We start from the raw sequence: 25,257 nt of genomic DNA on the forward strand, positions 1-25,257 counted from the left end.
TCTAGGATTTCCCAGCTGTCTCGGACAAGCAGCATTACCCCACCTCCTATCTGGTCAGCTGGTCGGTCCTTCCTGACAGCTGGGTGGTATCCTTTTAGCATGAATAGTTCTTTCTGCCAAACTTCTGTCAGACCAATCACGTCGGGATCATACTGCTGAACTCTACACTTTAGTTCGTCTTGCTTATTTCTTAGGCTATTAATATTTGTATACATACATTTTATCACCCTTGATGATGCCTGTTTGTGAGCCCTTGCTTTTTCTTTACTCCCTGCGGATGACCTTTCCTCGAAAAATTCTGTGGGTGTCCTTACCTTTCCTGACCAACTCTTCTCTCAGTTTCTTTTGCTGCTCCCTTTCATCCAGGGACAAGTCTCGTGTGATGTAGATGTTGCTAAATCCAACCCTTTTAAGGTTCCATCTTTCTCTGAGGAGTGCCTCAACATCCTCTTTTTTCTTTAGCCCAACAAGCATCAGTCTTGGTTTTGGTTCCCTTCCTTCATCTTCAATGGCCTCTCTCCTTTTGCCAAGCCTGTAGATCTTGTCAGTCTCCATACTTCTTTCCTCACCCAGCAGTGCCTTGACTATGTTGTTGAAGCTGTTCTCGTCGTACTTCTTCCGTGATGCTGAGTCACTGGACTTGCTTTCTGGTATGTTGTGAATGATAACATTAATCTCTCTTTTTTCCCTATCTTCGTTTCTTTCAATCATCCTCTTCAGTTCCTGTGTACTTTTCTGAAGCTCCGACTGGATCATTGGCATGGATTGCACAACTTCCTTATGTGCGTTCAGTGATTTTTCTACCTCCTTTTGCTGCTCTTGTAGTTTTCCTTAGCGGCCGGCCGCCGTGGGGACGTTTTTGTACGACTTATATCTCCGCAGCCACTGGACCGATACACTTGCGGTTTTTTGTATGGGGTAGCGTATACCCTTCTTACAAGTATTTTACTATGGACGATGCATGCGGGTGACCCCTACTGCACGTGACACGTGTAAAACAGAGGGGTGTCACTTTTGTTGTAATGACAATACCACGGTAATTCCTGAGGAGATTCTGCTGAAACTACACAAGGATGTAGGCACACACCGGGCCAGCCTTTCCATGTGCTACGGCTGGGGTGCAACTGCACGTGCGCGCGTGCAGGGTGACGCTTCCAGATCTCGAGAACGGCCGGGCCGATTGAGCTCAAATTTGGTACACCGCTAGAGACCGGTTAGTAGGGTGCCGTGCACAAATCAGATGGGATCCAGGTTGCACGTGCGCACGTGCAGGGTGACGCTTCCAGATCTCAGGAACGGCTGGGCCGATTGCACTCAAATTCGGCACACTTCTAGAGACTTATCAGTAGGGTGCCGTGCACAAGTCAGTTAGTATGTATTGGTATGTGTCACGGTTGGATTGCAACTGCACGTGCGCACGTGCAGGGGTCGTTTCCAGATCTTGAAATTGACTGGGCCGATTTAGCTCAAATTCGGTACACCGCTAGAGACCGGCAACTAGGGTGCCGTGCACAACACAATTGGGACCCAGCTTGCACGTGCGCACGTGAAGGGTGCCGCTTCAAGATCTCGAAAACGGCAGGACCGATTGCACTCAAATTTTACACACCGCTAGAGTGGTTAGTAGAGTGTCCTGTTCGTCAGCTCGTAGCACACCCACTCCGGTCTGCACGTGCCAGGCTCATCCTCTCGTTTGGCGGTGGGTAACCGCAGGCTGTTTCTTCATTAGAGAAACACTATTCGTTAGAATTGTGTTTTTCTATTGAAAAAAACAGCCGGAGCAGTCCTTCGCCGGGCTATGTTTTGCATACTTGGCCGCGAATCCAAATAGAAGACTAGACCAGGAAACAATTAATGAGTTTGCTACCACAACACATTAACCTCCGCCCGAGTGGTATTGGCAGGTTCGTCCGCTGACATTTGTGTGGAGACGCCAGGGGCCCATTCTTGCCTATTGTGTGCGGATACAGGACGCTAAGACCCGCTGTAGCCGCCTGTACACCCAGACGATGGTTGTCGGAACTGGTTCTTGTATTGTACCGTTTCTGCAAGCGAAAATATGGCTCACAATCGACACACAGGCCACATACACAGAAGTTCTTGCGGCCACCATCATCTATTATCGTGTACACCAGCGTCACTATCGTAACACATCTATCAAATAGACGCTCAATTTACCAACACGAGCATTTATCAATGAATATCTTACCGACTGTCGCGTTTCGTCGGGCCTGCTCGCCTCCCACTACTCCGACAAGGGCAACCGCCTATATTAAGGCGAATCAAAAGACAAACAAGTTCTTCATCACGGCCCGTGACCGATCTTGGACCAAAAATGCCTGCACTCGCCCCGCTCGCCAACATGGCAGCCAATAGAGCGCGGCGGCGCCGCTGGATCTACGCAAAACAAATACCAGTACTTCGAAACATGAACAAAGCTTGACGAATCGCGCGCTATTGGTATTACAAATAAGGCTCAAAGGCCCAAAGTTCGCAAAATCATAGGCATAGAGTATCAGATACCCACAAAAGAAAAGAAACAAACATTGCAGCCTCACAGTACTTAGCTCATCCCCGGCACAAGCCCCCCGCCCACCACTAGGGCGCGGCCGGCGATCAGCTGATCGGCAAGGTCAGCCACCGGCCCAAGGGGGGAGGAGGGATGCGCCGGGGAGGGGAGGGCCGGCCGCCCGCAGGAACAGGCTACTAAACCGCATGGCGCCTACACCGCCCCCTTTGAAGGCACGCGCATTCAACACTGGTCTTAGCCTATTTCAACAGCCCTAAACTAACACATGAGACGAGACACGCGCAGTCAAACACAGTCCTAGCGTTCACAATACTCGTTTTCGCACATGAGGACCAGTTTGTTGACAGGGCGGAGTATCTCTGCGCCCTTTGCTCTCAATCTAACACTACGAACCAGGCCATCCTTGCCCGGAAAAGTTTCAATGACGCGGCCCAGGGGCCAGCGAGACCTGGGGAGCTCCCTATCGGCTACCAGGACGACGTCGTTCACCATGAGTGATCTCGTAACACGAAAGGCCTTCTGCCTCTGCTGCAAGAGTGGAATGTATTCTTTGATCCACCTGGACCAAAAAATGCCGGCCAAGTATTGCGCTTGGCGCCACCGTCTCCTCAAGTACAGGTCACCCGCTCCGAATACTCCCACCGGGACGGATAGCGCGCCTCCCGCCAGCAAGAGATGGTTGGGAGTCAGTGGCTGTGGGTCACCGCTATCGCTGGACACGTACGTCAGTGGGCGACTATTTATAATGGACTCGACTTCGCAGAGGAGAGTTGTCAGGGTCTCTTCGGTGAGTACTTGTTCTGTCATCAGTGCATCTAGAACCTTCCGTATGGTACGAATGACTCTCTCCCAGACACCCCCATGTGACGAAGCTTCTGGGACGTTGAAGTTCCACTGAATCTTCCTCTGCAGCAGGTCCTCATGTATGACGTCCTCACTCCTCGAGAGGTGTTCCCATTCTGCTTTCAGTTCATTGTTTGCTCCCACAAAGTTCGTGCCACGATCTGATCGGATGGTCTTAACTTGCCCGCGTCTAGCAAGGAATCGTCTCAGAGCGCAGAGGAACGAATCGGTAGACATCGACTCAACTACTTCTATGTGTACTGCCCTCGAGACGAGGCACGAAAAAACGATTCCGTACCTTTTCTCCCGTCGTCGTCCCTTCCTGACGTAGAAGACGCCAAACATATCCAGCCCGGTGTTTGTGAATGGTGGCTCATCCGGGGTCACCCTGTCCTCAGGCAGGTTCGCCATCTTCTGGTTCAGGAGCGGGCCCTGACGACGACGACAGCTGACACAGCGACTGAGGACGCGTCGGACAGCCGAGTTTCCGCGCAGGATCCAGAATCTCGAGCGCAGCAGCGACAAAGTGTGCTCTCTTCCAGAGTGACCTGCTTCTTCATGGATGCTCTGAATAATCAGATCGACAACATGATGACGTCTGGGAAGGACAGGAGGGTGCGCCTGGTCTTCCCGCATTGGTGCGTGGCGTAGACGTCCGCCTACCATGATCATCCCGTCGTGCAGATACGGGTCCAGCCGTGCGAGAGGACTGGTGAGTCCGACGGCGCCCTTCCCTTCCAGCGAGGCCAAATCAGCGGCAAACTCACTTCTTTGAATCCTTGTGACTATTGCCCTCTCAGCTGCTTCAAGTTCTGGCACAGTAAGCCGCTGTCTCTCCTGAGCCTTCGGCTCGGATCCGAGTACGGACAGCTTACGGCATCGTTCTACCAAGCAGCGCTTCAGGCGAAGGATCCATGCTACAGCGCGCACGAGTCTGTACCAGACAGAGTAGTGAGAAAACAGCTCCTCCAACGGGTCGCAGCCAGCTTGCGCGACTGCAACGCTGGTGATCTTCACCTCTGGGTCGTTTTCTACTCGACGATCGAGTCCAGCCGGGGGCTCAGGCCACTCATCCCGTCCCTTCCACAAAAAGGCCGGAGCATCGAACCACCGCGGGTTCGCGATGAAGTTGTCCGCTAATTGTCCCCTCGATGCATCGTCTGCCGGGTTGTTCGCTGAGTCAACGTACCTCCATTGTGCCGGAGAAGATACGTCCCTTATCACGGCCAGACGGTTGGTGACGAACGTGTGAAAACGTGTCGTTTCATTCTGGAGGTAGCGAAGCACTGTTGTGCTGTCCGTCCAGAACACACTTTCATCAATCTTGACTTGCAGAGCGCGTCGCAGTATGGCTTCAATGCGAGCAGCCAGAGTGGCTGCTGTCAGCTCCGCTCGTGGGACGGTGAGCTTTCCATTCAGGGGCAGAACCCTCGCCTTGCCGAAGACGAACGCACAGTGAACTTGTCCGTCACAACAGACGATTCGAAGGTAGGACACCGTGCCGTACGCGACAGAGCTTGCATCTGCGAAGTGATGGAGCTCTCGGGTCTGAATAGGTCCAAGGCCAGCTGGCTGTACACATCTAGGGACGCCGATGGTCGAAAGTAGTCCTCTGCCGCGGATCCATTGCTCCCACTGAGCTTGAATGTCCTCCGGTGCCGGGTCGTCCCAATCGTAGCGTCGTCGTGTTAGTTCCTGTAGAATGATACGACCGCACACGACGAATGGTGCAGCCATCCCCATCGGATCGTACAATGATCCGATGACCGACAACATTCCCCTCCTCGAGCATGGCATTCTCCGATCTTCCGTGGTTGAGAAGCCGATGACGTCCGGGTTGACTCGCCACTCAACCCCCAGTGTCTTCTCCAACGGAAGTTCTTTCTCGAGGTTCAGTTGCTTCACGTTCTTCCCTCTGTCTTCTGGTGGGATCGATTGTAGGACTTTCCTCTGGTTACTGACAAATTTGGCTAGGTGGAATCCACCCCGGCTGCACAGCTCTCGTACCTCCCTGACCAGGTCGATGGCTTCATCGATCTTCGTCACCGACTTCACCAGGTCATCAACGTAGATGTTGCTTGAGATCGTCTCACAGGCTGCAGTGGAGTGTAGGTCGCCAAAGTCGACGGCTGTCCGTAGAAGGGCGTAGCTCGCACAGCTCGGGCTGGATCTCAACCCGAACGGGTGCACCGTCATGCGCCAGACTTCCACGTCTTCAGCAGGGTCACCGTTTCGCCACCACAGAAAGCGGAGCAGGTCGCGCTGGTCGGCTGGTACAGACACCTGATGGAACATTGAGTTGACATCGCCCATGAAAGCTACTTCTTCCTGGCGGAACCGCAGTAGAACGTCAATCAGTGGAGTGCAGAGAGACGGGCCCTGCAGGACTGCGTCATTCAAGGAGACGCCCTTGAAGGTGCTCGAACAATCAAAAACAACTCGGAGTTTGTCTTTCTTCCCGAAGACACCGTGGTGGGGAATGTAGTTGACAAGTCCATCGTCTCTTGTCAGGTCTTCTGCCCTCACTCTCTCCACGAATCCGTTCTTCGACATGTCCTTCATCACCTCGCTGTATCGGTCGGCAAACCTCTGGTCTCGGAACTTCCTTTTCAGTCCTTGTAGCCGTCTCGTGCAGATCTCTCGGTTGTCTGGTAGCATGGTTCCCTCCTTCTTCAGTGGGATGGGAACCTCGTAGTGTCCGTCCTTCATGATGCAACCAGCTTCCACTTTTTCCATCCACATATGGTCTTCGATCGACCATCCACGTTCGTCAGCTGCTAGACCCTCGTCCTGGTAGAGTTGCCTCTCCAGCAGCCTGATCCTGTTTGACGTTGCCCTTACTTCAGTCAGTTTTCTGGACCGGACGGGGCCGTTCACGACCCAGCCGAGGCGAGTTTTGACAGCGAAGGGCCCACCGTCACAGCTGGGAACGAAGTCGAGGGGTTCAAAGGCCTCTGGTACGTTCACGCCTATCAGAAGGCCTACTTCTGCTTCGATCTCCTCTGGAAGCACGTCCCTTACGTGAGGCCAGGGTTCCACGTCCTCGGCCTTACAGAGCTCCGTCCTACTGACTGGGATCTTGTCGATGACGAACACTTCCGGAAGCTGCATTTGCTCGTTTTCGTCCATGTCACACATTTGGAGGTTGTCGACGGCTGAAGTATGAAGCTCGACCGGTTGTTGTGCCATCGTGGTTAGAGTAAGCTGATACTTCTTTGCTGTTGTGATGCCCAACTGGCTCAAAAGCTCCTTGCTCAGGAACGTCAGGCTACTTCCACTGTCGATAAAAGCGTACGTCTCCACGATAGGACCATCTCCATACCGCACCTTCACTGGTACCGCCGGCATCCTCGTTGACGTCCCGCTGTTGGACATGACGCTCACAACGGCTGGTGCAGGTGGCGCTTCCCCTGCTGTTGGTACTCCCATTGAAGCCACCTGGAAGACATGAAGTACAGACGGGTGCTTCCTTTCACAGACGCCACAGGTGAGTCTCATTCGACATTCCCTCGAACGGTGCCCAGGTTTCAGACACCCAAAACAGAGGCGTTTATCTCTGATGAGCTGGCGTCTGGCATCGAGAGGGCGCTTCGCATACGCAGAGCAGTTCTCCAACGTATGAGCTTCTTCGCAGCAGGGACAGACTGGCTTCTTCACAAGCTCTCTTCTCTCGCTCTCTTCTTGGCGAACAAAATTCACTTTGGCTTCTTTCTCTCTTTGCTTGGTGTTTCCTGTTTTCTGGAACATGTGTCTCCCAAACGCGGAATTTGATGCCACTCTCGCTTCGATTTCGACGAAGCGCACCAAGTCAGAGAAGCGCACGGCACGACCCTTCCGAACTGTAAGATCGTCGACCTCCCTTCTCCACCTCTCCTGTAACGCGTAGGGCAACTTTTCCAGCAGTTTTCTCAACGTCTTTGGATGGTCCAACTCGTTCAGGCCTTGCTGGAGACTTCCGACTGCGTTTTCACACGTCCGGAGCTCCAGTGCGAAGTTGTCGAGTGTCGTGACGTCATCAGCCCTCACAGTAGGCCGGTTCATCAGCTTGTTCACGAATGAATCAGCTATCTTGTCTCGCTCTCCATATCTCTTCTCGAGCAGAGACCTCGCTGTTTGGTAGCCTCCAGTGGCCATGTTCATGCAACTTCGGACGATGTCGCGTGGCACTCCGCTCGTAAACTGCTCCAGATAGAACAATTTACTGTCGTCTTCCTGGACAATGTGTGCAACTCTGTTGTCAAAGGCTCGGAGGAACTGAGTGAATCTAGTCACATCTCCAGAGAATACTGGGATATCAGGTCTTGGGAGCAGGCTGGCGGTCAGAAGTTTCTTGATTACCTCCTGCTCTCCATCATGCTGAGGTTGAGGGGGCTGAGCTCTGGTTGGTACGGGTTGAGGGTTTAGCTCAGCAGCGCCATTCGATCGGGGCTGCTGTTTCTTCAACTTGTGTGCCACACCAGAATGGGAGCTCGCTTGGCTTGCCATCGCAAATGCCTCCTCCTTGGCCTCTGCTTCTGCAATCTCCTCTTGAAGTTTGAGTTCTTCTCGTTTCATCTCCAGCTCTCTCTCTTGGGCTTCCAGACGATGCTTTTCCTTCAGGAATCGAAGCCTCACTTCTGCAGCAGCACGTTTGGCAGACTCCTGTGCACGTAGGGATCGCATCGAGCCCCCTGAGCACCTCGATCCACATGCAACTGAATGTTCCACTTGGGGTCCAGCTGCCAGCTGTGAGGCGCTATCACCAACCTCTGATACATCTTGAACGTCTCCATCTGGTGGCTTGGTTTTCACGTGTGAGGCACCATCTTCAGCCCCCTCCACGGTAACTGCCCGCAGCTCACCAGCAGTTCTTGGGTCAGTTGCCATTTCAAAGGCTTCTTCCTTGAGGACCAGGTTCAACCTCTCTTTCAGAACTTCCTTTGATCCTCTTGTATCTTGTCCTCTCTTTTCAAGCTCATCCCTGAGCTCTTGCACTTTGAGCCGCTCAACATTCAGGTCCATGTTCAATGAGATTAAGGAGACAAGTTGAAGACCAAGCAAAATGAAGATCAATGGGTGACACGCCTTCAATCTCTGAGAGCTCATGGATTATCAATGTGCAAGTTAAACAACCATGGAAGTAGACTAAATAGGTTCAGCGTGGCCAGCTTCAGGAATGTGTCAGGAATCCGAAGCTATCAGTGAGTGCCCTTAATCAATCAGTTCTGTTCTTGCTTAGCAACCTATAGCGAATGTATCCAGACTTTAACTATCAAATTCAAAGCAATCTTCTGAAGCCTGGTGGTGTGAGGTCCAACTTCAATGCGAGGTCGACGTAGCAAGATAATAGTAACAAATGGACGATCAAGATATTTGTCCTGGACAGGAATGATGTCACTCGCCCAATGGCCAATGTGATAACAGTCAAGGGTTCCCCAAAGTTGGAAACTACGTTCAATGCTATCACACCAGTACCCAATAGCAAGTTCAAGGTTCGAATCCTACCCAACAATCAACGGCAACAGGCATAAACAGTAACACAAGTCAACGTCAATACATTTACAGATGCACTTCTCGTGTCGCTGATTTACTCAATCATGTGCGTAGTGATAGCACACCCCCTAGCACAGTTCAGCTGCAAAAGCTCTAGAGTCCAGGGTTCAACCTTAGCACCATACCCACTGCTCACTGTTCTCCGAGCGGGTGCAGTGCCAGCCGCCAGGATGCAGATCTGCTCGTCCACGTCCAGATGTGCAGCAGTTGCAGTAAGGTGTGTGGCAGCAGCTGCTGTAGCTGTAGCTGCTCGTGGTGCAGAAGAACTCTCCAGAAGCCAGGAGGGAGCAGAGGTGCAGCCGACTCAGAGGTCGAGTCGAAACTGTAGCCGCCTGTACACCCAGACGATGGTTGTCGGAACTGGTTCTTGTATTGTACCGTTTCTGCAAGCGAAAATATGGCTCACAATCGACACACAGGCCACATACACAGAAGTTCTTGCGGCCACCATCATCTATTATCGTGTACACCAGCGTCACTATCGTAACACATCTATCAAATAGACGCTCAATTTACCAACACGAGCATTTATCAATGAATATCTTACCGACTGTCGCGTTTCGTCGGGCCTGCTCGCCTCCCACTACTCCGACAAGGGCAACCGCCTATATTAAGGCGAATCAAAAGACAAACAAGTTCTTCATCACGGCCCGTGACCGATCTTGGACCAAAAATGCCTGCACTCGCCCCGCTCGCCAACATGGCAGCCAATAGAGCGCGGCGGCGCCGCTGGATCTACGCAAAACAAATACCAGTACTTCGAAACATGAACAAAGCTTGACGAATCGCGCGCTATTGGTATTACAAATAAGGCTCAAAGGCCCAAAGTTCGCAAAATCATAGGCATAGAGTATCAGATACCCACAAAAGAAAAGAAACAAACATTGCAGCCTCACAGTACTTAGCTCATCCCCGGCACAAGCCCCCCGCCCACCACTAGGGCGCGGCCGGCGATCAGCTGATCGGCAAGGTCAGCCACCGGCCCAAGGGGGGAGGAGGGATGCGCCGGGGAGGGGAGGGCCGGCCGCCCGCAGGAACAGGCTACTAAACCGCATGGCGCCTACACCCGCTGATATGCCAGGCGCCAGGCTAGATAACCGCAGGTTGTTTGAAAAGACAAACACTATTCGTTAGAATTGTGTTTTTCTATTGAAAAACAACCGGAGCGGTCGTTCTCCGGGCTATGTTTTGCAAGTCTGGCAGCGAATCGAGACATCTTGATTGGGGCCTAGACGAAATGTACAATCTTCGTAAAAAGTTCAGTGTATAGGCTCCCGGAGGCGATCTACCTTATGGCATCGGTCGCTACTCGCTTAAAACCTCGTGGCACGTGGCACGTGCGATTCCATTTTCCCCGTGTTAAGTGAACGGGGTTTTGGACACTTTTTGCGCGATCGCCAATAGCGGGAAAACGAGCCAAGGAAGAGGTGGTTTTCTTCCCAGCATTTTATGGCAAACACGTTTGGGTACACGCTAGTGTGCGCTGTATACCCCTCAGAATCTCGGAACGTGTCTTTGCACGAGGTCAAAGTTGGAATTTTGCTGTGTCCCATGTTAAGTCAATGGACGGCGATGTCGAGACTTTGCAGAGACATTTTCATTCGATCTTTGTACAAAATTTTAGAGATAGATTTCGCCCAAACTCTTATATCTTGTAAAGGAAAGAGCATAGTACATGCCGTTATGCTTCGTTAAGCTGGCAGAAATCGTTTTTTCTAATAAAGTTCGTTTGAAAATGAAAATTTTTAACATGGAAAGTCAATGGGAGCGTCTTTGTTGCTTAATAACTTTTTACGTTACAGATATATCAAAGTGAAAAGTTAATAAAACATACAACTTTCGATGCTCTTTCCAATAATGTATAGAACGTCACTGCACGATGTGCCGTTTTTAAGAAAAGTTGTAAAAAAGCAGGGCTCGACTGTGACTTGAACCCAACCACATTAGAGTATACGAATAGGTGACGGCGATACCTCCCGTGTGCGGATGCGACACTGATTATTGCTAAATATTAGCAGTAGGCCGCCTGTGGGGTGCCTGTACAAACCTTATATCTCTGCAACCACTGGACCGATTCACTCGCGGTCTTTTGTGTGGGATAGCTCCTTCCTTTCTTACACGTAGTGTGCTACTCTCGATGCGTATGGGTGACCCCTAATGCACGTGCCACGTGCAAAACGAAAAGAAGTCAGTTCAGTAACAAGTCTAATAACTCTGTAGTTAGTTTGCCGATTGCGCTGATACTTGGCATGGTTGTAGGCACCCGCCGCGCAATGCATTTCCATGTGTCACGGTTGGGGTGCCGCTGCACGTGCGCACGGGCAGGGTGACGCTTCCAGATCTCGAGAACGACTGGGCCGATTGTGATCAAAGTTGGCACACCGTTAGGGCTCGGCGAGTAGGGTGCCGTGCACAAGTCAGATGGGACCCAGTTTGCACGTGCGCACGTGCAGGCTGACGCTTCCATATCTCAAGAACGGTTGGACCGACTGTGCTCAAATTTGGCATACCACTAGAGACTAGTTAGTAGGGTGCCGTGCACAAGTCAGTAAGTATGTATTTTCATGTGCCGCGGTTGGGGTGCAGCTGCACGTGCGCACGTGTAGGGGTCGTTTCCCGATCTTGGAAACGGCTGGGCCGATTCAGATTAAATTTGGTACATCGCTAGAAACCGGCGAATAGAGTGCCGTGCACAAGTCAATTAGGGCCCAGGCTGCACGTGCGCACGTGCAGGGTCACGCTTCCAGATCTCGAAAACGGCCGGGTCGATTGCACTCAAATTTGGCACACCGCTATAGACCGGCGAATAGGGTGCCGTGCACGTCAGTCCGTAGCACACCGACTCCGGTCTGCACGTGCAAGGCTCATCCTCTCGTTTGGCGGCGGGCGTTTTTGCTGCGTTTCCAAAGGTGCTTGCTCAAACAACCTGCGGTCCAGCGATGCGGAGCCCAGCATCGCAGATGTAACCGCAGGTTGTTTGAAAAGATTTAATGCAAGCTTCACTGAAGTTGGTATATTCTTTTTCTATTTTTCTATAACCGCAGGTTGTTTGAAAAGATTTAATGCAAGCTTCACTGAAGTTGGTATATTCTTTTTCTATAACCGCAGGTTGTTTGAAAAGACAAACACTATTCGTTAGAATTGTGTTTTTCTATTGAAAAACAACCGGAGCGGTCGTTGTCCGGGCTATGTTTTGCAAGTCTGGCAGCGAATTGGGGCAACTTGGTAGGGGCCTAGACGAAATGTACAATCTTCGTAAAAAGTTCAGTGTATGGTATTCTTTTTCTATAACCGCAGGTTGTTTGAAAAGACAAACACTATTCGTTAGAATTGTGTTTTTCTATTGAAAAACAACCGGAGCGGTCGTTCTCCGGGCTATGTTTTGCAAGTCTGGCAGCGAATCGAGACATCTTGATTGGGGCCTAGACGAAATGTACAATCTTCGTAAAAAGTTCAGTGTATAGGCTCCCGGAGGCGATCTACCTTATGGCATCGGTCGCTACTCGCTTAAAACCTCGTGGCACGTGGCACGTGCGATTCCATTTTCCCCGTGTTAAGTGAACGGGGTTTTGGACACTTTTTGCGCGATCGCCAATAGCGGGAAAACGAGCCAAGGAAGAGGTGGTTTTCTTCCCAGCATTTTATGGCAAACACGTTTGGGTACACGCTAGTGTGCGCTGTATACCCCTCAGAATCTCGGAACGTGTCTTTGCACGAGGTCAAAGTTGGAATTTTGCTGTGTCCCATGTTAAGTCAATGGACGGCGATGTCGAGACTTTGCAGAGACATTTTCATTCGATCTTTGTACAAAATTTTAGAGATAGATTTCGCCCAAACTCTTATATCTTGTAAAGGAAAGAGCATAGTACATGCCGTTATGCTTCGTTAAGCTGGCAGAAATCGTTTTTTCTAATAAAGTTCGTTTGAAAATGAAAATTTTTAACATGGAAAGTCAATGGGAGCGTCTTTGTTGCTTAATAACTTTTTACGTTACAGATATATCAAAGTGAAAAGTTAATAAAACATACAACTTTCGATGCTCTTTCCAATAATGTATAGAACGTCACTGCACGATGTGCCGTTTTTAAGAAAAGTTGTAAAAAAGCAGGGCTCGACTGTGACTTGAACCCAACCACATTAGAGTATACGAATAGGTGACGGCGATACCTCCCGTGTGCGGATGCGACACTGATTATTGCTAAATATTAGCAGTAGGCCGCCTGTGGGGTGCCTGTACAAACCTTATATCTCTGCAACCACTGGACCGATTCACTCGCGGTCTTTTGTGTGGGATAGCTCCTTCCTTTCTTACACGTAGTGTGCTACTCTCGATGCGTATGGGTGACCCCTAATGCACGTGCCACGTGCAAAACGAAAAGAAGTCAGTTCAGTAACAAGTCTAATAACTCTGTAGTTAGTTTGCCGATTGCGCTGATACTTGGCATGGTTGTAGGCACCCGCCGCGCAATGCATTTCCATGTGTCACGGTTGGGGTGCCGCTGCACGTGCGCACGGGCAGGGTGACGCTTCCAGATCTCGAGAACGACTGGGCCGATTGTGATCAAAGTTGGCACACCGTTAGGGCTCGGCGAGTAGGGTGCCGTGCACAAGTCAGATGGGACCCAGTTTGCACGTGCGCACGTGCAGGCTGACGCTTCCATATCTCAAGAACGGTTGGACCGACTGTGCTCAAATTTGGCATACCACTAGAGACTAGTTAGTAGGGTGCCGTGCACAAGTCAGTAAGTATGTATTTTCATGTGCCGCGGTTGGGGTGCAGCTGCACGTGCGCACGTGTAGGGGTCGTTTCCCGATCTTGGAAACGGCTGGGCCGATTCAGATTAAATTTGGTACATCGCTAGAAACCGGCGAATAGAGTGCCGTGCACAAGTCAATTAGGGCCCAGGCTGCACGTGCGCACGTGCAGGGTCACGCTTCCAGATCTCGAAAACGGCCGGGTCGATTGCACTCAAATTTGGCACACCGCTATAGACCGGCGAATAGGGTGCCGTGCACGTCAGTCCGTAGCACACCGACTCCGGTCTGCACGTGCAAGGCTCATCCTCTCGTTTGGCGGCGGGCGTTTTTGCTGCGTTTCCAAAGGTGCTTGCTCAAACAACCTGCGGTCCAGCGATGCGGAGCCCAGCATCGCAGATGCTGGTAACCGCAGGTTGTTTGAAAAGACAAACACTATTCGTTAGAATTGTGTTTTTCTATTGAAAAACAACCGGAGCGGTCGTTCTCCGGGCTATGTTTTGCAAGTCTGGCCGCGAATTGGGGCAACTTGGTAGGGGCCTAGACGAAATGTACAATCTTCGTAAAAAGTTCAGTGTATGGGCTCTCGGAGGCGATCTACCTGATGGCACCGGTCGCTACTCGCTAAGAAGTCTTTTGCGCGTGGCGCGTGCGTTTGAATTTTCGCCCATGTTAAGTCAATGGGGTTTTGGACACTTTTTGCGCGATCGCTAATAGCGGGAAAACGAGCCAAGAAAGGGGTGGTTTTCATCCCAGCATTTTATGGCAAACACGTTCCGGTACACGCCAGTGTGCGCCGTATACCCGTCAGAATCTCGGAACGTGTCTTTGCACGCGATTAAAGTTGGAATTTTGCTGTGTCCCATGTTAAGTCAATGGACGGCGATGTCGAGACTTTGCAGAGACATTTTCATTCGATCTTTGTGCAAAATTTTAGAGATAGATTTCGCCCAAACTCTTATATCTTGTAGAGGAAAGAGCATAGTGCATGCGCTTATGCTTCGTTAAGCTGGCAGAACTCATTTTTTCTTATAAAGTTCATTTGAAAATTAAAATTTTTAACATGGAAAGTCAATGGGAGCGTCTTTATTCCTCCATAACTTTTATCGTTAGTATTATATATAGGTGAAAAGTTAATATAATATACAACTTTTGGTGCTCTTTCCAACAATGCATAGAACGTCACTGCACGATGTGCCGTTTCTGAGAAAAGTTGTAAAAAAGCAGGGCTCGACTGTGACTTGAACCCAATCACATTAGAATACGGCGATGTCGAGACTTTGCAGAGACATTTTCATTCGATCTTTGTGCAAAATTTTAGAGATAGATTTCGCCCAAACTCTTATATCTTGTAGAGGAAAGAGCATAGTGCATGCGCTTATGCTTCGTTAAGCTGGCAGAACTCATTTTTTCTTATAAAGTTCATTTGAAAATTAAAATTTTTAACATGGAAAGTCAATGGGAGCGTCTTTATTCCTCCATAACTTTTATCGTTAGTATTATATATAGGTGAAAAGTTAATATAATATACAACTTTTGGTGCTCTTTCCAACAATGCATAGAACGTCACTGCACGATGTGCCGTTTCTGAGAAAAGTTGTAAAAAAGCAGGGCTCGACTGTGACTTGAACCCAATCACATTAGAATATACGAACAGGTGAAGGGGACACCTCCCATGTGCGGACGCGACACTGATTATTGCTAATTATTAGCAGTCGGCCGCCGTGGGGGCGCCTTTACAAACCTTATATCTCTGCAACCACTGACCCGATTCACTCGCGGTCTTTTGTGTGGGATAATTTCTTCCTTTCCCAAACGTAGTGTGCTACTCTCGATGCGTATGGGTGACCCCTAATGCACGTGCCACGTGCAAAACGAAGAGGTGTCAGTTCGGTAGCAAGTCTAATAACTCTGTAGTTATTTTGCCGATTGCGCTGATCTTGGCATGGATGTTGGCACGCACCCGGCAATGCATTTCCATGTGTCACGGTTGGGGTGCCGCTGCACGTGCGCACGGGCAGGGTGACGCTTCCAGATCTCGAGAACGGCTGGGCCGATTGTGATCAAAGTTGGCACACCGTTAGGGCTCGGCGAGTAGGGTGCCGAGCAAAAGTCAGATGGGACCCAGTTTGCACGTGCGCACGTGCAGGACGACGCTTCCAGATCTCGAGAACGGCCGGGCCGATTGCACTCAAATTCGGTACACTTCTAGAGAACGATCAGAAGGGTGCCGTGCACAAGTCAGTAAGTATGTATTTTCATGTGCCGTGGTTGGGGTGCAGCTGCACGTGCGCACATGTAGGGGTCGTTTCCCGATCTTGGAAACGGCTGGGCCGATTCAGATTAAATTTGATACATCGCTAGAAACCGGCGAATAGAGTGCCGTGCACAAGTCAATTGGGGCCCAGGCTGCACGTGCGCACGTGCAGGGTGTCGCTTCCAGATCTCGAAAACGGCCGGGTCGTTTGCACTCAAATTTGGCACACCGCTATAGACCGGCGAATAAGGTGCCGTGCACGTCAGTTTTTAGCACACCCACTCCGGTCTGCACGTGCAAGGCTCATCCTCTCGTTTGGCGGGTGGCGTTTTTGCGGCGTTAAAGAGGTGCTTGCTCAAACAACCTGCGGTCCCGCGATGCGGAGCCCAGCATCGCAGATGCTGGTAACCGCAGGTTGTTTGAAAAGACAAACACTATTCGTTAGAATTGTGTTTTTCTATTGAAAAACAACCGGAGCGGTCCTTCTCCGGGCTATGTTTTGAAAGTCTGGCAGCGAATCGAGACATTTTGGGTGGGGCCTAGAGTTTTGCGTTTAGGATCGTAAAAATTTCAGGGTATAGACTTTTGCAGGTGATCTACCTGATGGTACCGGTCGCTACTCTCAACAAAAATCATTGCGCGTGCCACGTGCAATTGCATTTTCCCCATGTTAAGTCAACGGGGTTTTGGACACTTTTTGCGCGATCGCCAATGGCGGGAAAACGAGCCAAGAAGGAGGTGGTTTTCTTCCCAGCATTTTATGGCAAACACGTTCTGGTACACGCCAGTGTGCGCCGTATACCCGTCAGAATTCGTTAACTTGAGTTGCACGAGTTTGAAGTTGAACTTTTTTCGCTCCCCATGTTAAGTCAATGGGCGTTTTTGCAGAGGCATTTTCATTTGCTCATTGTACAAAATTATATGATACGATTTTGTTTAAACTTTCAGGACTTGTTGAGAAAAGACCATAGAACATGTTGTTATGCTTCGTTAAGCTGTCAGAATTCGTTTGTTCTTTTTGAGCTCGTTTAAAGAAGAATTTTTTTAACATGCAAAGTCAATGGGAGCGTCTTTGGTGCTTAATAAATTTGTACCTTTAAGACATATTCAAGTGAAAAGTTGATAGGTTATACAACTTTTGATGTTCTTTCCAATGATATATAGAACGTTATTGCACGTTGTGCCGTTTTTGATAAATTTAGTAAAAAAAGCACGACATTACCGAGATTTGAGCTCAGACCTATATCGTTACGGTGTCAGGCGGACACGAGGACAGGTGGCGCCGCCGCCGCCCGCATAGCGGCGGGAATGTGAACTAACCTGTTTACCATCTATGGTATGGTACCATCGGGGGACCGGCCGCCGTCGGCACCATTTCGGGACTTTGCATCGCAATAAAAGGCTTATTTACAATTGAAAATGGACTAACGAGAGTCGTTATGGAATCAGAATTTGATGCTCTACAAAACTAGGCTATTTTCATTGTGATGGCATCACAGACTACACCGCTAACCCCAATAAAGCAGATTTATGTCGCGTCATCGATGATTACATGTAATGTTTCTTTGATATATATGTAGTCGGGTCTTTCAGCTGCGTTCCTCCCCTCCCTCGCCGCGCCGGCGGGTCGGCCATCCGCGCCTTGCCGCCCGCCGGCTGCTGGCCGGTCAGCTGGCCGGTCAGCTGGTCGCCCGCGGCTGTCGGTGCAGTGCGGGATGCCTACTTGCGGGGGGCCGTCGTGGCGGCGGCCCGGGTGGACTGGGCGAGCAGTGAGTTGGGGAGCGCTGCGCTGTCGGTGCTCTAGTTTGTATAGCGTTCGCATGATACGGCTTGAGCCAATACAGAGTGAACTGATTGAGCTGAGCAAGTCTTTATATACATTGAAAAGTAAAGCACTTTTTACTGCATCTACGGTGAGATGCTAGATAAAATTTATGGTCTACCAAATGTACCCATTACTTAACAATTAAGTGAATCATTTCGTCGCTAAACTCTCGTAAATTCGTATGTCCGCCTCACTATGGAGTTTGGACCGTAACGTATGGCCTTTGCTCCGACAGTATACGAACAGGTGACGGGGATACCTCCCATAGAAGGATGCGACACGATTTTACTGCTAAATAGCGGCCGGCCGCCGTGGGGACGTTTTTGTACGACTTATATCTCGGCAACCACTGGGCTGATACACGTGCGGTTTTTTGTGTGGGGTAGCTTTTTCCCTTCTTTCACATAGTGTGCTACTCTCGTATTGTATTGACTTTTGCCAGCACTCCACATACACCGGCGTGGCTATTCTGTGCCGATAGTCACAATATAAAAACAGGTAAAAGGCGGAATGGGTAAAACAGGCAAACATCAGGCACACGTGCACATCATAAAGCTTGCACTCCTATGCCCCCTCCCCCTCCCACTACATATCCCTATTACACTTAACCATCTTCACGGCACGTTTGAAAGAAATGGGGTCCAGCTCAACGATACTCACAGGCAGTTCATTTAAAAGTGATGTTGCGCGATATAAAAACGATCGCTGCCCGGCGGCCGTTCGCATAGCAGGAGGCCTCAAAAGGCGATCCTGACGCGTACTGCGCTCGGACTGCTGGCGCGAGTCACGAAACGTAGTGAACAGAGTAGAGATGTCCACAGGCTCGCCATTGGTGATCGCCTTATGGGCTACCGTCAAAGTCGACACCTCATACATTTGTAAGGGGGAGAGAAGTCTGAGGTCCTCTCGCGCGTGAGAAATGTGGTCGTATTTTCTTAAGCCAGTGATCACTCTCGTCGCAAAGTTGATAATGTTCAGAAGCCTCGCATCATTCTTTGAGGTTCCGCCGCCATAAACAGAAATACAGTATCTCACGCGCGAGAGGACAAGACCGTCAACAACAGCTCGCAGAACACCCCGCGGGAGGTAATGCCTCAGGTGACGGAGACCGATCAGGAGGCCAATGCATCGACGGACCACGTCACTGACGTGCGCGTCCCAGGTAAGGTGGCGATCAAAGATCAAGCCCAAGTTTTTCACGGTCAGGCTCTCCTGAACGGTCTCCCCACCGACCCGTACGCTGACAGGGGATAGGCCACGTGTGTTCTGTTTGGTACCAAGGAGGAGGATTTCAGTTTTGGATGCGTTGAGCTTTAGGCCATGGGCATGGAACCATGACGAAAGGGTGCAGAGGGTGGTTTCCATGCGTTGGATGAGGTAAGGAAGGTTGCGTTTGGTATCGGATAGAAGGATTTGGGTGTCGTCAGCGTACTGGGTCACATGAGCGTCCGGCGCGTGCAGGCTGAGGTCGTTGGCGTATATGGTGAACAGGAGAGGACCAAGGACAGATCCCTGGAAGACACCCATGGTATTAGGGAGGGGATCTGAGACCACTCTGTCACCAGAGGAAGATGTGATAGAAACGGACTGAGTGTGACCGGAGAGATAGGAGTCGAACCAGGATGGGTGAATGTTGTACTGCTGGAGTTTGGTGAGGAGCTGGTTGTGTGGAATGACGTCAAAACACTTGCTGAGGTCCAAGAGGCAAAGGAGTGAGAGGTGGCTACGGTCCATATTGGAGAAGATCCGGTTTGTGACTGTGAGCAGAGCGGTCTCAGTGGAGTGACGGGGGCGGAAACCGTGCTGGGATTGGGACAGGAGGTGATTGTCGGACATGTATGAGAGCAACTGCCGCTGCACCACACGCTCGACAACCTTGGAGATGACAGGAATTATGGAAATAGGACGGTAATTGGATATCAGAGTTGAGTCACCAGATTTGAAAATAGGATGGACCAATGAATGCTTCCAGGTATCAGGGATGTCACAAGTGGTAAGGGAGGTATTAATAATGTGGAGAAGGATAGGTCCGATGGCTTCGAAAGACAGGATTAGGATGCGAATACAGATACCATCAGACCCACACGCACCGGAACGCTTCATGGAGAACATGACCTCCCGCAGGGCGCCCAGCGTCGTGCCCGACACCCGAAACCCGCACGCCCCCACACGCGGCAGACGGCACGGAATGTCCGGCGGCGGCCCGAGATCGGACAGGCCGGCCGCGACACGGGGTCCGACATTCACGAAGTAGGTGTTTATCTCATCCGGTGTGGCGGCAGGAAGGCTGGGCGCGCTGCTGCGCTTGCCGGCGATGACTGGTCGTATGACACGGTAGAGGGAACTGCTCCTCGGATCACGCAGCCTCTCCTGAATGTCCTCACGACAATCGCGCCTGATAGCGGACCTGACCTCCCTGTCTAAGTCGCGGAAAGCAGGCGACCTTCCCTCTCGGCGCAGCACGCCCCGCCGCCGTGCCATCAGGTCCAGTGTGGCCGGCGTAACCGCCGGCGCATCGGGGTTTCTGACCCTCACAAGTCGAATCGGGGCTAGCTTGTCAATGACCGATAAAAGACGACTGGTAAAATATGTCCACATGTCAGCTACAGAGGTACAACTAAAAATTCCGGTCCAGTCGACCCGGTTCAAGTCATTTATAAGAGCAAAACGATTTACATTTTTAAACGACCTTGATCTAATGCGAGAAGCACCCTTACGACATTTCGGTATAGATAAAAGAGAGCGAACAAAACAGTGGGGGCTAAAAGCACACGGGAAAACACCAACGCGTCGGACAATGTTATCGGAGTTTGAGATCACTACATCTAAGAGCGAGCCAGATGAAAAAGTGGGCTGTGAGACATATTGATACAAATGAAACGATTGAAACATGTCAAGCAATCGGTCTTTACAGATGTTTGGGTCTGCGTCTAAAAGATTACAATTAAGATCGCCCATGATGATGACATGTCCGGTATGCTGTAGTATCGCCCGCTGATACTGGAGCTCCAGCTCGCCAAAGTCCGCCTGGAGCGCCGCGGCCGTTCTCCGCGGCGGCCGGTAGACGGCGGCGAGCGTGAAGTGCGGCCCGGTAGCCGGCTTCACCCGGAGCCACAGCGACTCCAGCCGGCAGTCCGCGCAGTCAGCTGATGGCTGGGCGATGACAGCAGTCTGGTAGTTATGGTGCGCCAGGATAGCGACACCCCCGTAGCCCGCCTCGCCCGGCCGGTCGGCGCGGTGCAGGGTGTACCCGGGGAATGTCACCAGCCGGCTGGCAGTGGCGGATCGGAGCCAAGTCTCGGTGAGTACAAAGAAGTCGTATTCAAACCTCTTCAGTTGGTCGTGTTGTAGCGACACCACCTTGGGTAGCAGGGATTGGATGTTAAGCATCCCAACCAGTAGATGGTGTCCGTGTTTGGAGCGCCGCCACGCCTGTCCGCCCCTGCACCCCCGGCGCCGGGCGCTGGCGCCGCGCCTGCCACGCCGCGTGGCGCGGCCTGCCGAAGGTCGGTCTGGGTCGGAGCGACGGTGACCGGGCGTCCGGGCCTGGGCGTGCTGGGGCTGGGACGAGTGGAGTCGCTCAACGTGTCGGCAGCCTCGACGGTCGGTGTGGTGACCAGCTGTGGGTGGTGCAGGACCGCATTCCCGGGATGCAGGGGCCGCGGCCGTCACCAGCAGGTAGGTGAGTGCCAGGAACAGCAGGTGTCTGATCAGGTCACGGTGCATACTGATCGTCGGCAGCACCGTAGAAGTTCAGCCAGTCGTCACAGCACTCCAATTGCACTCACACCCTCACACACACCTTTCACACGGGAAAGGAATGACACACAGCGAAGTGGGAGCGGAACGGAGCTCCCGGCGCCGCAGCCGACCGCGGGCGCGGCGCGCAGGTAACTGCGCGCCGATGCATATGGGCATATGGGTCTCGATGCATATGGGTGACCCCTAACGCACGTTCCACGTGCAAAGCCAAGAGGTGCCTGTTTTGTAATAAGCGCAATAGCTCGCGGTAATTACTGGGCCGATTGCGCTAAAACTTGGCATGGAGGTAGACACTTTCCAGGCGATGCATTTCCATGTGTCTTGGTAGGGGTGCAACTGCACGTGCGCACGTGCAGGGTGACGCTTCCAGATCTCGAGAACGGCTAGACCGATTGTGTTCAAATTTGGCATAACGCTTGATACCGATCAGTAGGTTGCAGTCACTTAGTATGTATTTCCATGTGCCACGATTGGGGTGCAACTGCACGTGCGCACGTGCAGGGTGACGCTTCCAGATCTCGAGAACGGCCGGGACAATTGTGCTCAGATTTGGCACACCGCTAGAGATCGCGTAGTAGGGTGTCTTGCACAGGTCTGCTGGGCCCCGGGTTGCACGTGCGCACGTGCAGGGTGACGCTTCCAGATCTCAGGAACGGCTGGGCCGATTGCATTCAAATTCGGCACACCTTTATAGACCGGTTAGTAGGGTGCTGTGCACAAGTCAGTTAGTATGTATACTCATGTGTCTGAAAAGACAAACACTATTCGTTAGAATTGTGTTTTTCTATTGAAAAACAACCGGAGCGGTCGTTCTCCGGGCTATGTTTTGCAAGTCTGGCAGCGAATCGAGACATCTTGATTGGGGCCTAGACGAAATGTACAATCTTCGTAAAAAGTTCAGTGTATAGGCTCCCGGAGGCGATCTACCTTATGGCATCGGTCGCTACTCGCTTAAAACCTCGTGGCACGTGGCACGTGCGATTCCATTTTCCCCGTGTTAAGTGAACGGGGTTTTGGACACTTTTTGCGCGATCGCCAATAGCGGGAAAACGAGCCAAGGAAGAGGTGGTTTTCTTCCCAGCATTTTATGGCAAACACGTTTGGGTACACGCTAGTGTGCGCTGTATACCCCTCAGAATCTCGGAACGTGTCTTTGCACGAGGTCAAAGTTGGAATTTTGCTGTGTCCCATGTTAAGTCAATGGACGGCGATGTCGAGACTTTGCAGAGACATTTTCATTCGATCTTTGTACAAAATTTTAGAGATAGATTTCGCCCAAACTCTTATATCTTGTAAAGGAAAGAGCATAGTACATGCCGTTATGCTTCGTTAAGCTGGCAGAAATCGTTTTTTCTAATAAAGTTCGTTTGAAAATGAAAATTTTTAACATGGAAAGTCAATGGGAGCGTCTTTGTTGCTTAATAACTTTTTACGTTACAGATATATCAAAGTGAAAAGTTAATAAAACATACAACTTTCGATGCTCTTTCCAATAATGTATAGAACGTCACTGCACGATGTGCCGTTTTTAAGAAAAGTTGTAAAAAAGCAGGGCTCGACTGTGACTTGAACCCAACCACATTAGAGTATACGAATAGGTGACGGCGATACCTCCCGTGTGCGGATGCGACACTGATTATTGCTAAATATTAGCAGTAGGCCGCCTGTGGGGTGCCTGTACAAACCTTATATCTCTGCAACCACTGGACCGATTCACTCGCGGTCTTTTGTGTGGGATAGCTCCTTCCTTTCTTACACGTAGTGTGCTACTCTCGATGCGTATGGGTGACCCCTAATGCACGTGCCACGTGCAAAACGAAAAGAAGTCAGTTCAGTAACAAGTCTAATAACTCTGTAGTTAGTTTGCCGATTGCGCTGATACTTGGCATGGTTGTAGGCACCCGCCGCGCAATGCATTTCCATGTGTCACGGTTGGGGTGCCGCTGCACGTGCGCACGGGCAGGGTGACGCTTCCAGATCTCGAGAACGACTGGGCCGATTGTGATCAAAGTTGGCACACCGTTAGGGCTCGGCGAGTAGGGTGCCGTGCACAAGTCAGATGGGACCCAGTTTGCACGTGCGCACGTGCAGGCTGACGCTTCCATATCTCAAGAACGGTTGGACCGACTGTGCTCAAATTTGGCATACCACTAGAGACTAGTTAGTAGGGTGCCGTGCACAAGTCAGTAAGTATGTATTTTCATGTGCCGCGGTTGGGGTGCAGCTGCACGTGCGCACGTGTAGGGGTCGTTTCCCGATCTTGGAAACGGCTGGGCCGATTCAGATTAAATTTGGTACATCGCTAGAAACCGGCGAATAGAGTGCCGTGCACAAGTCAATTAGGGCCCAGGCTGCACGTGCGCACGTGCAGGGTCACGCTTCCAGATCTCGAAAACGGCCGGGTCGATTGCACTCAAATTTGGCACACCGCTATAGACCGGCGAATAGGGTGCCGTGCACGTCAGTCCGTAGCACACCGACTCCGGTCTGCACGTGCAAGGCTCATCCTCTCGTTTGGCGGCGGGCGTTTTTGCTGCGTTTCCAAAGGTGCTTGCTCAAACAACCTGCGGTCCAGCGATGCGGAGCCCAGCATCGCAGATGTAACCGCAGGTTGTTTGAAAAGATTTAATGCAAGCTTCACTGAAGTTGGTATATTCTTTTTCTATTTTTCTATAACCGCAGGTTGTTTGAAAAGATTTAATGCAAGCTTCACTGAAGTTGGTATATTCTTTTTCTATAACCGCAGGTTGTTTGAAAAGACAAACACTATTCGTTAGAATTGTGTTTTTCTATTGAAAAACAACCGGAGCGGTCGTTGTCCGGGCTATGTTTTGCAAGTCTGGCAGCGAATTGGGGCAACTTGGTAGGGGCCTAGACGAAATGTACAATCTTCGTAAAAAGTTCAGTGTATGGTATTCTTTTTCTATAACCGCAGGTTGTTTGAAAAGACAAACACTATTCGTTAGAATTGTGTTTTTCTATTGAAAAACAACCGGAGCGGTCGTTCTCCGGGCTATGTTTTGCAAGTCTGGCAGCGAATCGAGACATCTTGATTGGGGCCTAGACGAAATGTACAATCTTCGTAAAAAGTTCAGTGTATAGGCTCCCGGAGGCGATCTACCTTATGGCATCGGTCGCTACTCGCTTAAAACCTCGTGGCACGTGGCACGTGCGATTCCATTTTCCCCGTGTTAAGTGAACGGGGTTTTGGACACTTTTTGCGCGATCGCCAATAGCGGGAAAACGAGCCAAGGAAGAGGTGGTTTTCTTCCCAGCATTTTATGGCAAACACGTTTGGGTACACGCTAGTGTGCGCTGTATACCCCTCAGAATCTCGGAACGTGTCTTTGCACGAGGTCAAAGTTGGAATTTTGCTGTGTCCCATGTTAAGTCAATGGACGGCGATGTCGAGACTTTGCAGAGACATTTTCATTCGATCTTTGTACAAAATTTTAGAGATAGATTTCGCCCAAACTCTTATATCTTGTAAAGGAAAGAGCATAGTACATGCCGTTATGCTTCGTTAAGCTGGCAGAAATCGTTTTTTCTAATAAAGTTCGTTTGAAAATGAAAATTTTTAACATGGAAAGTCAATGGGAGCGTCTTTGTTGCTTAATAACTTTTTACGTTACAGATATATCAAAGTGAAAAGTTAATAAAACATACAACTTTCGATGCTCTTTCCAATAATGTATAGAACGTCACTGCACGATGTGCCGTTTTTAAGAAAAGTTGTAAAAAAGCAGGGCTCGA

At 50.7% G+C, this 25,257-nt stretch overlaps 3 protein-coding genes across 4 annotated transcripts in view; 1 reads left to right on the forward strand and 2 right to left on the reverse strand.

Moving 5' to 3' along the window:
• LOC122381159 (synaptotagmin-1-like) overlaps positions 1–25,257 on the reverse strand; it is a 107,339-nt gene that overhangs the window by 60,057 nt on the left and 22,025 nt on the right. The gene's annotated exons all lie outside the window — the stretch shown is intronic.
• Positions 670–9,966, reverse strand: LOC122381154. Of its 2 annotated transcripts, XR_006256478.1 has the most exons (3): positions 9,453–9,966; positions 2,210–9,288; positions 1,980–2,045 (listed from the first exon to the last, which is right to left on the reverse strand). XR_006256478.1 is itself a non-coding variant. In XM_043365002.1 (2 exons), the coding sequence occupies exon 2, from the start codon at positions 8,456–8,458 to the stop codon at positions 2,828–2,830; it is 5,631 nt and encodes a 1,876-aa protein (XP_043220937.1). In that variant the 5' UTR covers positions 8,459–9,288; positions 9,453–9,966; the 3' UTR covers positions 670–2,827. The 2 variants fall into 2 exon arrangements, 1 of the variants encoding a protein (XP_043220937.1); XM_043365002.1 differs by having other exon boundaries at positions 670–9,288.
• The window catches only part of LOC122381162 (cystathionine gamma-lyase-like), a 43,758-nt gene continuing 39,778 nt past the window's right edge, over positions 21,278–25,257 (forward strand). The window contains exon 1 of the mRNA XM_043365012.1: positions 21,278–21,424. Within this exon, the coding sequence (XP_043220947.1) occupies positions 21,393–21,424 (32 nt within the window). The 5' untranslated portion in view covers positions 21,278–21,392. The remainder of the gene's footprint in view (positions 21,425–25,257) is intronic.

Source organism: Amphibalanus amphitrite, unplaced genomic scaffold (genome assembly GCF_019059575.1).
Source record: "Amphibalanus amphitrite isolate SeventyFive unplaced genomic scaffold, NRLGWU_Aamphi_draft 000115F_arrow, whole genome shotgun sequence".
NCBI lineage: Eukaryota > Metazoa > Arthropoda > Thecostraca > Balanomorpha > Balanidae > Amphibalanus > Amphibalanus amphitrite.

What these genes read in the sequence shown, in the direction of transcription:
- LOC122381154 (XM_043365002.1), bottom strand. Translation starts at nt 8,458, where the DNA reads ATGAGCTCTCAGAGATTGAAGGCGTGTCACCCATTGATCTTCATTTTG.